The sequence below is a fragment of the Lampris incognitus genome, unplaced genomic scaffold (genome assembly GCF_029633865.1).
Source record: "Lampris incognitus isolate fLamInc1 unplaced genomic scaffold, fLamInc1.hap2 scaffold_187, whole genome shotgun sequence".
In the NCBI taxonomy this organism is placed as follows: Eukaryota; Metazoa; Chordata; class Actinopteri; order Lampriformes; family Lampridae; genus Lampris; species Lampris incognitus.
Genome location: NW_026611146.1, coordinates 91,089 through 104,146, shown reverse-complemented (window position 1 = coordinate 104,146; position 13,058 = coordinate 91,089). Strand labels below are relative to the sequence as shown.

The 13,058-nt window shown below is 46.2% G+C and overlaps 1 protein-coding gene across 1 annotated transcript in view; it reads left to right on the top strand.

Annotated features, from left to right (window-relative positions):
- Positions 1–13,058, top strand: part of LOC130132850 (roundabout homolog 2-like) — a gene marked incomplete at its 3' end in the record, with an annotated part of 43,239 nt that overhangs the window by 23,147 nt on the left and 7,034 nt on the right. The window contains exons 15-24 of the mRNA XM_056301871.1: positions 3,226–3,403; positions 3,815–4,027; positions 5,324–5,366; positions 5,467–5,606; positions 5,717–5,995; positions 8,783–8,921; positions 9,754–10,090; positions 10,348–10,477; positions 11,250–11,429; positions 11,791–11,888. Coding sequence (XP_056157846.1) covers positions 3,226–3,403; positions 3,815–4,027; positions 5,324–5,366; positions 5,467–5,606; positions 5,717–5,995; positions 8,783–8,921; positions 9,754–10,090; positions 10,348–10,477; positions 11,250–11,429; positions 11,791–11,888 — 1,737 coding nt within the window. The remainder of the gene's footprint in view (positions 1–3,225; positions 3,404–3,814; positions 4,028–5,323; positions 5,367–5,466; positions 5,607–5,716; positions 5,996–8,782; positions 8,922–9,753; positions 10,091–10,347; positions 10,478–11,249; positions 11,430–11,790; positions 11,889–13,058) is intronic.

The window sequence follows — 13,058 nt, the reverse complement described above, 5'->3', positions numbered from 1 at the left end:
AAAACACCTTCACCAAGAGCGAGGGATGCTCACAGTTGAAATGAATGAGCGGGTGAGAGGAAGGCAGTACATCTGTTAATGTGTGATTTTGGCCTACAGGGGCACAACATGTGATCCCTAATGTGTGAACCCATGACTCATAGCCATTGTCATTCACCTTTCCTGTCAGTAGCAGTAAATATTGTGATAAAATAAAAAAATGTGGGAATTTTTCATAATACAGTACGCTGCCTTGATGAGATACATCATAGGACATGCTTGCCTCCAATGTCCTGTTCCTTTGTTTTTTCTTTTTTGTTTTGTTTTGTTTTTTGTTTGTGTGAATGATGTTTGCAAGTGATAGAAGCTGCTGTGAACCGGAGTCAGATTCCTTGTGTGCATGGGCACACTTGACCGATAAAGTTCTGATACTGATTCTGACATAACAAGATAAGCATATATAGTATATACATAATATACAGAAACAATATATGATATAAAATATTCTATATATATATATATGTATATATATACACACACACACACACACATACACACACACACACATATACGTGTATGTATGTATGTATGTATGTATGTATGTGTGTGTGTGTGTGTGTGTGTGTATGTATATATATATATATATATATATATATATATATATATATATATATACACTACCGTTCAAAAGTTTGGGATCACCCAAACAATTTCGTGTTTTCCATGAAAAGTCACACTTATTCACCACCATATGTTGTGAAATGAATAGAAAATAGAGTCAAGACATTGACAAGGTTAGAAATAATGATTTGTATTTGAAATAAGATTTTTTTTACATCAAACTTTGCTTTCGTCAAAGAATCCTCCATTTGCAGCAATTACAGCATTGCAGACCTTTGGCATTCTAGCTGTTAATTTGTTGAGGTAATCTGGAGAAATTGCACCCCACACTTCCAGAAGCAGCTCCCACAAGTTGGATTGGTTGGATGGGCACTTCTTTGAGCAGATTGAGTTTCTGGAGCATCACATTTGTGGGGTCAATTAAACGCTCAAAATGGCCAGAAAAAGAGAACTTTCATCTGAAACTCGACAGTCTATTCTTGTTCTTAGAAATGAAGGCTATTCCATGCGAGAAATTGCTAAGAAATTGAAGATTTCCTACACCGGTGTGTACTACTCCCTTCAGAGGACAGCACAAACAGGCTCTAACAGGTACTATTTAATGAAGATGCCAGTTGGGGACCTGTGAGGCGTCTGTTTCTCAAACTAGAGACTCTAATGTACTTATCTTCTTGCTCAGTTGTGCAACGCGGCCTCCCACTTCTTTTTCTACTCTGGTTAGAGCCTGTTTGTGCTGTCCTCTGAAGGGAGTAGTACACACCGGTGTAGGAAATCTTCAATTTCTTAGCAATTTCTCGCATGGAATAGCCTTCATTTCTAAGAACAAGAATAGACTGTCGAGTTTCAGATGAAAGTTCTCTTTTTCTGGCCATTTTGAGCGTTTAATTGACCCCACAAATGTGATGCTCCAGAAACTCAATCTGCTCAAAGAAGTGCCCATCCAACCAATCCAACTTGTGGGAGCTGCTTCTGGAAGTGTGGGGTGCAATTTCTCCAGATTACCTCAACAAATTAACAGCTAGAATGCCAAAGGTCTGCAATGCTGTAATTGCTGCAAATGGAGGATTCTTTGACGAAAGCAAAGTTTGATGTAAAAAAAATCTTATTTCAAATACAAATCATTATTTCTAACCTTGTCAATGTCTTGACTCTATTTTCTATTCATTTCACAACATATGGTGGTGAATAAGTGTGACTTTTCATGGAAAACACAAAATTGTTTGGGTGATCCCAAACTTTTGAACGGTAGTGTATATATATATATAAAACCGCTTATCCTGCTCTCAGGGTCGCGGGGATGCTGGAGCCTATCCCAGCAGTCATTGGGCGGTAGGCGGGGAGACACCCTGGACAGGTCGCCAGACCATCACACAGGGCCGACACACACACACATTCATACCTAGGGACAATTTAGTACGGCCGATTCACCTGACCTACATGTCTTTGGACTGTGGGAGGAAACCGGAGCCCCCGGAGGAAACCCACACAGACACGGGGAGAACATGCAAACTCCACACAGAGGACGACCCAGGACGACCCCCCAAGGTTGGACTACCCTGGGGCTCGAACCCAGGACCTTCTTGCTGTGAGGCTACCGCGCTAACCACTGCGCCACCGTGCTGCCCTAAAGATTGAGTTGTTCTGTCATTTGTATATATATTGTGGAAGTTGGGCGAAAACAGACGAACATCTTCTCTCCTTGACTACATGGACATATGTGTCATTTATTTTTTTATATTTTCACACCGCCCTCAACAAACATGGCGCTGCGTTACCATGGCTACCCGCTGAGCTCTTAAAGTGAGCACGGCAACTTAATACGACAACAGGCTATGGTGAATTATGTCCATAAGTCCATTAAGTCATCTAGACAGACGAAGATGAAAGGCAGGTCCCGTAGAAGTGAATCCATGAGGCACTGGAATGTCTGCGCAGCATTCTTGAGGCCGAACGGCATGCGCAGGAACTCGACCACTCTGGTTGCTGTTGAACTCCTGAGGTCCGACACCACATAACAGTATTTTGTGGCATCCACGGTGATTTCCTGCAACGTGAACTGCGCTTCTGTCTGCGCAAACCAAGCTGAGACCGACGACTCCCAGAATTCAGGCAGCTTGAGAGGAACCGCAGTAGTCCTCAAGTTGGTGAAGAGCCGTCCCTGGAAACATCCAGCAGACAAACGTTGGGGTCACCAGGGTGGACGTTGGGGAAACAGACGAACATCTTCTTTCTTTGACTACATGAACGCGTGTGTTGTTTATTTATTTATTTTTATATTTTCACACACCTCCCTCAACAATGATGGCGCTACGTTACCATGGCTACCCGCTGAGCTCTTAAAGTGAGCATGTCAACTTAATTCAACAACAGGCTGTGGTGAATTATGTCCATACGTCCATTAAGTGTCCACTACGATATATACTTCAGTATTTACTGTAGTATTGCTGCCGTACTGTGTATACCCTTTCGAATGCTGTTTTTATGTCATTTCTGTTCCGTGTCGAACCTGGCACCAAACCAAGCTCACATTTTAAAACTAGCTACGTTAGAAACCTGAAATTGCAGCATATTGTGTGGTTTCTGATACCCCCGTCTGTCGCGGCCTTTGCGTGTTCTGGTGTTCAGGTCTGGTGTCTGAGCAACGACCCGGAGCAGGAGAGTCAAATCAACCGGACGGTGGACGGCTCGGTGCTGTCCATCCTGCTGTCAGGCCTGCTGCCGGACGTCCACTACAGCGTGGTGGTGGCCGCCGTCACCAGCCTCGGCGTGGGCGCCCACAGCCCACCCGTCAACCTGTTCCTCTGTGAGTCACTCAAACTGTCTTTCGAAAGCAACCGCAGAAAGAAAGAGATGCACCGCTGATCTCACAAGACTTGAGTCAGATGCAGTTGAAATGTTTATGTGGAATGACGGATCAGCGTGTGTGACTGAGTTTGCATCGGCGAGATGAATGTTTTAGGTGTGAAATGTGAAGCACATCAAGATTGCAAACCAGTATAACTGCTGCAAGTTGATATCTATATTTTACTGCTACTGGAAAGCTGGTGTTGTTGATAATAAAAGTGATATATGATGGACCGCAAACGTTTGAGTCTCAGTATCAGCTCGCTTAAAGTTAACAAGGTAAATGTTTATAGTCCAGATTGTGGCACTTCTTATCTCTATCCGTCCATGGGTTTTTTATTTTCCATTGTACAATTTCTCCTCCTCTCAGCCCTGCCGACGGACAAGTCTTCAGTACAGAAAAACAAGAGCCTCAGTCTGTCGGAGCAGATCACGGGCGTGGTCCGGCAGCCAGCCTTCATGGCTGGACTTGGCTTGGCCTCATGGTTTGTCCTGATGGGCTTCAGCGGTTGGCTGTACTGTCGCCATCGCAGGAGGAAACAACTGGGACATTACACCACCTCGTTTGCATACACACCTGCAGGTATGCAACTGTCCTTTTCCAACAGTGTAGGGGTAAAAACATGTACTATATATGTGTTTGAAAGACCATTTAGTAATCGTGTATGGACCCCATATACAGTATACATAGTATGTGTGATTCATATATATATATATATATATATATATATATATACACACACACACATCTACATTGTCTGTTAAAGACTTTCTCATCATTTCAGTACCTGATCTGCAAAAGTTTAGTTCTCGTGGTTTAGTCTATATTTGCTGAATATTTCATGACTTCATTATGTTCCCAATATTTTCACCCGAAGCGAAGGAAAGAATAAAAAATGTCCCCCTAGAGTCAAACAGCTGTGCATCTGCATAAATAATGAGCGGTGAAATATGTATAAGCTTACAATGGCGCCGCAAAAAAAAGAAAAGGGATTTTCACTTTGAGACACTATACATCCCCGGAGACACGCCACGCTCTCTGATGTCCGAGCTGACGGGTTATTTTCCAGCCGGTGACAGTTACAAAGTCGCTAATAGAATTATGAGGTATTTCCAGCGGTGACTGTTTAATTCCTTTTAAGTGATGAATGTCCTTTCACTGCATATTCAGTTTTCATTTAGCATACAGTTTAAAACGTGAAAACTGTGACCAAAACATGTGTTTGAGAATATACACGTGGACACACAGGCCCATTAGAACGTTGTCTGTTTGGGCATTCGGGTAGAGTAGTGGTATGCTCCGTTGCCTACCAACACAGGGATCGCCAGTTCGAATCCCCGTGTTACCTCCAGCTTGGTCGGGCGTCCCTACAGACACAGCTGGCCGTGTCTGCGGGTGGGAAGCCAGATGTGGGTATGCGTCCCGGTCGCTGCACCAGCACCTCCTCTGGTCAGTCGGGACGCCTGTTCGGGGGAAGGGGGATCTGGGGGTAATAGCATGACCCTCTCACGCACTACGTCCCCCTGGCGAAACTCCTCACTGTCAGGTGAGGAGGCATGTGGTAGTCTGCAGCCCTCCCCGGATCGGCAGAGGGGATGGAGCAGCGACCGGGACGACTCAGAAGAGTGTGGTAATTGGCCGGATACAATTGGGGAGAAAAGAAATGCAGGCTTAATGTGATAGTTGAGTATGTAGATCATTTGCTTACCCTTGATAAAGTGTCAGTTAAAATCCCGATGCCTTAATCCCACGTGGGACAACCTGCTCTCAAGGTCTCGGAGTATGCGTCATGAAAATCTTTGAAACTGCTTGAAAGAGGAAAGTCGCAACCTTTTCAACAAATTCCTCAGCAGCCATTTTCTGGTCTGTTTTTTCCAGTCGGCTTCGCTCATGGTGAAGGATCCGGAATCATCAACGGGGGGTTTGTATCAGTTCAGCGTATCAGTTGGATAAAAATCTTAAGAAAAAAGTAAAACCGTGCTCAAAAAAACTATTAATATCATCTCACCTCTTGTTTCCAGGCCTGGCATGTTGGGCTCAAACATGGGCAACTACCCTTGGCTAGCTGACTCCTGGCCGGCGCCGAACCTCGCCCTGAGCAGCAAGGACTCTGTCAACTGTTGCTCTGGCAAGTTGGACTCCGCAGACAGATACTACAATGGTAAAGGCTATGTAACGTTTAACCTCGACCATTAGCGGGTCCATGCACTTTGAAATGACAGCATGTATGATCGTTGAGGTTTATGGCAACACAAATTCTTTGCTGCCCAGCGGTCGGTGTCCACAACTACCCGAACCAGTCTGAGAAGTACAGCACGGCGTCCAACGATAGTCCCATATACAGCACCATCAACACGACGGCAGAGGAGGACCTGCTGACCTACTATGACACCTACTCTGGCGCGCCCTACTCCCAGGGGCCTGACCCATATGCCAGCACCCCGGTATTGTCGAACAACACCATCGTGGGTCTGGAGCAGAACCCAGACCAGTGGACCATCCAGTCTGGGTCTGAATACGCCAAGCTCCACTACACCAAGACGACAAATGGTAAACTTTTAATTGAGTTAACATCATAACCCTTATTGGTGAGAATATTGGCAAAATATGTCTTTTGCAATCCATCTCTATTTTCTCTGAGCCTCTCCCTCATACTCAATAACTTGGTGTTGCCCATGTTTTGCCATCAACAGAGATTCAAGTGAGATGTTCTCCGTCACTTTTGTCCTGTTCAGACAATCCATCTTTTGATGAAAGTTTTTAAGAGTTTCTGGTGTGTCAGCGTGCTTTTCTGGGTCACTGGTTAGTTAAAAACATCATTCAGATGAGCTAATGTAAGCTCCGTTGAACTGCTGTAACAGCATCTATTTTATCATGTCAATGTTGAGTGTCCAGTCAGGATGTGATGTGAATAACATCTAAAGTTAGCTTCTCAGTTGAAAATGTGTGGTCAGTATTAGGCCTACTTCCAATTACAAACTTCATAGACAACGGTCCCAAACTATTATGTTCGTAACAAAGTCACACCAATAGCGGACCTTGGGGTCTTATACTGGGCCTTCAGTGGTCACATTGATAATGGCCGCCACACAGAGCACAGTCAGAACAAGCAAATTGCCTCAAGTTCCACTAAAATGCGAGGGTCTAAGGACAGAATGTTGTGTTGCTGTAAAGCCCCCTGAGGCAAATTTTTAATTAGTGATATTGGGCTATACAAATAGGGCGGCACAAATATACAAATAGGGCGGCATGGTGGCACAGTGGTTAGCACATTCGCCTCGCAGCAAGAAGGTCCTGGGTTCGAGCCCCGGGGTAGTCCAGCCTTGGGGGGTCGTCCCGGGTCATCCTCTGTGTGGAGTTTGCACGTTTTCCTTGTGTCTGCGTGGGTTTCCTCTCACAGTCCAAAGACATGTAGGTCAGGTGAATCGGCCATACTAAATTGCCCCGAGGTACAAATGTGTATGTGTGTGTGTATGTTGGCCCTGTGTGGTGGCCTGGCGGCCTGTCCAGGGTGTCTCCCCGCCTGCCGCCCAATGACTGCTGGGATAGGCTCCAGCATCCCTGCGACCCTGAGAGAAGGATAAGCGGTTCGGATAATGGAATGGAATGGGCTATACAAATAAAATGGAGTTAAAATCGGAAAAAAAATATGCAAACTACGTCATTAATTCCCCATAAAAAGGAGTCCATTACAAAATCGCCTTCTGACACCTGTTAACTCATGGGCTCAAACCACCGGCTAAACAAGCTGAAACTATGCAAACCTAGTTATTTATCTCACTGAGACAAACGCACTCGCAAAACTGCCAACTGGCCTTCCAATGGTGGACGTTTGCTGATGTTGCTCAATAGTCAGCCAACAATAAAGGAAAGATTTTTTAAAAGATAAAGTCAGGCCGTATATCTCACAGCAGCAAATTCGAGCGTTGTCAGCGACAGTCTTAATCAACTCAACTCTATAAAGCAGCACTCACCAGCCACTTGAAAACAAAATCCATCCTTCATTCTTTTCTGATTGAACGATCGATCACCTTCTGCTTTGGTGAAGTGCCTCGTGAAGCCCTCACATGCCTATGTGAGCCCCTCAAGTTTAGACCTTGGTCTCTCCCTTTCAGGTATTTCCTTTTTCCCACGGCGCCACACAACTGCTGCTGTGGGAAATGCGCTGCAAATCGTGGTCACTCACCAATGGACGACCTGAGAGGGACGCTTAGTAGGGGCATTTAGTAGGATGCACTCGCAACTCCCGTCAGGTGCACCGTGGGTCTGGACGGTTTCTTGCTTTTTATCTTTAAAATTTCGCCTGGAAAATGGAATCCGCAGCAAATCAGCCACGATGTCAGTTTCTTTGTTAGTGGCCATTCTTCTTGGTTCCCAACCGTTGCAGGCTAGTACGAAGAAATACCTACACTTAATGGTTGATATGATGACATCACATGGGGCTTTCTAGCAAGCCCTAGGGTTGTCCCAATCAACACAAATCAAATTTTGATTGGTTAATTTTGTTGTCACTCTATATTTATGCCAAGTACACTTTCTGTGCGCAGAGCCTGCAACCAAGGATACAGCGGGACCTGTATGAAGAAGCACCGGCAGTGCATCATCAAGTTCTAACTCCAGATAGGGGGTTTATAGTTATGATAGTAACTGAAATCAAATCAAAACAATTTTTAAAGCCCAAATAAATTATTTTAACAATAACTTTATAATTATTAATTTTTAATGTTGTATTAACTAAAAATTATGCCGCCCAAATATTGGTAGGGCCTGAAGAGAAGAACCTGAAGGCCCTGAAGGATCACCTCAAAACCGCATAGGTGACACATTAGCTTAGCGGTTAGCGCTGCTTGCCCGCGGCGATAAGCAGCGGGGGTTTTATCCCGGCCCTTCCATACAGATTTTGTGTTTTCTGTCCGTGTATGCAGGGGTTTCATTCCACAGTGCAAAAACAGCCTTGGATATAACGCTAGACTCAAAATTGCCGAAAATGTAAGAATGGGGGTGTAAAGGTGTTGTGTGGGCCCTGGGATCATGTGGCTGTTTATCCCTCGTGTCTCCATTACTTCTGCCCAGTATGTGCTGGGATAGCCTCCAGCTTTCTGCGACCCTGAATTGGGATGGTATGGACACTGAAGGAATGAACGAAAGGACGAAAGAGACACTTTTTAATTCCAGCTCACTTATTTATAGTTGATTGTTTTGACCAAATGCCCAAATATTACTGGTCCCTGTAAATAAGCTGTGAGAGTGCAACAATGTATAATTCTAGTTTGGTTCTATGTATAATTCTAGTTTGGTTATTGTTGCCGTCGGTAAGCTGTTATGTTGTCTTCACAGCCAAACTTGCAAAACAGCGGTCTGTTGGCCCGCCGTCTAAGCCTGTCCCTCTCAACTGGGTTGACGTGCTGTCCCTGCCCCTTCCTGCCAGCAAAGACAGTGATGATAAAAAGAGAGACCAGGATGCAGAGCAAACAAGGTAAGCCAGGTAACCATGAGTGTCAAGAGTTTTCTCGGGGGGGATGCAGCAGAAATGAAAGAGGATGAAGGTTTTGTGATGCACATTGTTAAGATCCTGTTTCCCCTCAAGTCTACGTTTACTTTCTGACAATAATTAGTTAAGTACTGCTGGTTGTTGACGATGTTGTTGTCGTCGCGTTGAAGCCTTCTGCTCTATTTACTTGATGAAGGACCTGAACCGCGTGACAGAGAGTGTTAATGCCGATGAATATCAAAACCTGCCCTATGACTCTGTCAAGGCTGTCAAACAAAACTGGAGTTGGGGGTCTTTGAGCACGGGGAGATGTGGAATTAGCAACAGCCGTGTCTGGCGGCGGTGCGGCGATTGGGTAATGTAGCTCACGCGTTGGGGGGTTAAGGGAGAGCGAGAAAGCATCTCCACTAACTAGTTCTGACAGATTAGATTGTGGACATAAACGGGGTGGGGTTGGGGGGGCTGTTCTGACTCCGACAAGTCTTTTGTAATTACATTAGCCCCCATCTGACAGTCTGCATTAGTAGTTTCCGTTTTCAAAGACACGTCCACCATTAAATTAGCCCCGATGGCAGTGAACTTGAAATAAATAAATAAGAAATAAAACACGTTCCTCTGCTCTGTAACCTTCCACTAGTCCCCGTGGATATGCTTAACGGGGTCTCGCCGGGGTTTTTTCACTTTGAAACCCATATAAGATGTCAGTTACACCATATTTCAAAGTTAAAAGTTCTCAAACATACGGTATATGAAATAGTTGCAGTTTTCACATGTCAGGATTTATACTCATAAAATGTACCCGCTCTTCATCCACTAGCTCTGAGGATGAGGAGGATGACGACTGGTGTCCTCCACTGCCGGCCAGGACGTACTTGACAGATGGCTCCAAGGAGGAACTCTCTGGCCGGCACTCCACCAAAGGAGAGGAGCTGACCTTTGACCCGCAGTCCCCAACCAAGCTACCCCCCTCCCCTCCACAGGTCGCCCACAAGCCCGGCGACAGCCCGCGGCTGCAGCACTTTGACCTTCTCGCCCGCCACAGGTCAGCCTCGCAGGTCACCCAGTCCAACCCAGATCTGTTCACCGGCATGGAAGCGCGAGACATCAGTGAGATGTACCACGTCAGCCAGTGGGCGGACAGTTTCAAGGGGGAGGATAAAGGTCGGTCTTTTTGCCTCCTGAGTCACACCATAAACTCCTTTCTGGTGCTTCCTCAGCCTTGCCTCCTCTCACGGAGATACTTTCCAGCAGTCAGTGCACAAGCACGCAGTGTCACGAGTAATTTAGTCTATGAGGTTAGCTAACAGGAAGTATCCGCACATGAGAATCAAGTCAGATTTATTGAGTTTAGCGCAGTATTCTTTAGTTCCCCCTTGAAGGTTTCTTTCTGGAGGATGACGTCGGTATTTCTTCCCCCCCGTCAGGACAATCTCCTGGTCTGGCAGCCGTGTCTAGCCCTGTGGCCCAGGTACAGAGATCCAGGACCAAGAAGAAAACCCCAAAGGAAGGCCAAGTCAGGCGAGAACTACACAACCAAGCGGGTATGACACACAGGCTGGACTGCATCTAACCTCATTTTTATTTTCAGCCACTTGAGAAATGGCCAAGGAAGACAGAGATCCAAGTTTACATGAAATAAACATCACTTAGACGGTTTTCGGTTTCTTGGGGTTTTTTTGTCAGACAGTTTTAGCCTTGATTGACAGGACTATAACGGCAGACAGGGAATAAAGGCTGTAATAAGGGAGGGGAGCAAAAGTCGTAGACGGAGGACACTGTGGTGAGGCTTGAGCCTACATGTATTTTATGTTTTAATTATTTATTTGTTTATTCATTTATATAATCAGACATTTAGGCTGTGTTGTGTTCACACCGAACATGTTTGATGCCGTGTCAACGAACTCTGGTGCATTTGCATGTTTGTTTGGGCAGGTGTGAACAATGTCATTCAGACTCCGGTGCGGACCAAACAACCGCACAGAGACTGCCAGAAAAAGTGGGTCTTGGTCCGCTACCAAGTAAACTGAGGTTCAGTTTGTTTGTGGCGTGAACGCTTACCAGAACCAAACTCAGGAAGCCATGCAAAATTAATTTCCGGAAATGAGGCATTTCACCTCTTCATATGTTGCCCTCTTCATGTTTGCCCACTCTTGTAAACAATACAGTGGCATAACGACTGAAACCAACAGTCGGTTTCATATGCAAACCGCTGTGACCATTATGAAACCGATCGTAAGTATGTTTTGATCGAAGAACCAGACTACAGGTGTGAACAAAATCTTCGATGCATACACAACTGTCAATCTTACGCAGATCTCCCGCCTCCCCCGGCCCCGCCCCCTGCAAACGACGCTGTGCAGCTATTGGTGGAAGTGCTGGGATGCAACCGAACAGCAGGGGAGAGACCGGAGGGGAGCCAGTCCCCCACCGTTCAGAAGAGGGGGGAGTATCCCTCCCCCCATAAGAGAGGAGCCTCAAAGTGGTTACCGCAGGGTACGTCCAGTGCATCTTAATCTGCCATTTGTATGGATGATTGGCACATGTATCAATCAACCAAAAAATTAGATTCATGGTGGGGGGTGGGGGAAGACAGCCCTTGATTTATTTACTAAAAACTCCATCTGTTCTGCCGTCTATAACTGGCGAGCAGATAAATATGTATTATTGTGATGTTTCATACAAATGCAAATCCCCTCCTGGACTTAAAAGGAACCATCAGTGTAAGAGCACAGACATCCAGCAGGACGCTCGATGGCGGGGGGTCCGAGAGCCGGGCTACTCCATCGCTTAAGGTTTGACCCATATAAATTCCAGCTGTGCTTTTGTGTAACTGGTTTTACGTTGCCATTCACAGATGAGAATGTAATCCCATACGGCCAGTCTGGCTTTCTGCCCAAGGTCCAGGTGTCAGGCTTTGGTTCCCTGGGAGGACGGGGCTTCCCGCGGCCTTCTGTGGGACCCAGGGGCCCCGGGGCCGCTACCAGAAGAGAAGAGGTATGTGGCCGTAAGACTGCTCAGTATTGATTGTTCCCCTTAAAGCCAAGAACACACTTCACGAACTAAAGGCCGATTATAACCTGGATGTGGTCATGATGGCTGATTTTCAAGATGGTGGAAAGTCTGTACTGCTCTGCGCGAAACAGGGCGGGTCACTGTGGCCAGTTGATTATATTAAAACCATCATGATCATATCAAACATGTTTAATTCAACATGCTGGCATGAGCTGGTCAACCACAAAAAACTTTGTATGTGCGCCCCTGAGATTGGAAAGACTAGAAATCAAGTGTGCGTTGCCTTGTCTTGTCAGTCTGATACGATTATAACACACTGTGTCGTCTGTCCAGATTGTGAGCGGAATATTCTTGTGTATCTGAGGTGTTGGCAGCAGTTGAGAACATATTTGGATATTTTCGACTCGTTGACCTGTTGCAGGCGGTAGGCGCCCTCTGGATTTGAGGAAGGGTGGCGTGTGAATGTTTGTGCCTGTGTATGTGTGTCAGTCTGGGTGTTGCTGACAAAAGTATAAATGCAGGGGCATCCGGGTAGTGTGGCGGTCTATTCCGTTGCCTACCGACTCTGGGATCGCCGGTTCAAATCCCCGTGTTACCTCCGGCTTGGTCGGGCGTCCCTACACACTCGGTTGGTCGTGTCTGTGGGTGGGAAGCTGGATACGGGTATGTGTCCTGGTCACTGCACTATAGCGCCTCCTCTGGTCAGTCAGGGTGCCTGTTTGGGGGGGGGGGACTGGGGGGAATAGCATGATCCTCCCATGCGCTACATCCCCCTGGCGAAACTCCTCACTGTCAGGTGAAAAGAAGCGGCTGGCGACTCCACATGTATCGGAGGAGGCATGTGGTAGTCTGCCGCCCTCCCCGGATCGGCGGAGGGGGTGGAGCAGCAACCGGGATGGCTCAGAAGAGTGGGGTAATTGGCCGGATACAGCTGGGGAGAAAAGGGGGGAAAAATCCCCCCAAAAAAGTATAAAAGCAGCCGAATAAACCGTCTATCGATGAATAACACTAGAAAAAAATCCGTCATGTTCAGCGTCTCCTGTTAGCGGTTATGTCATTGTGGACTTTGGTGAACTGGTGATGCAACGGTTGGAAAATAACTCGGTTAGC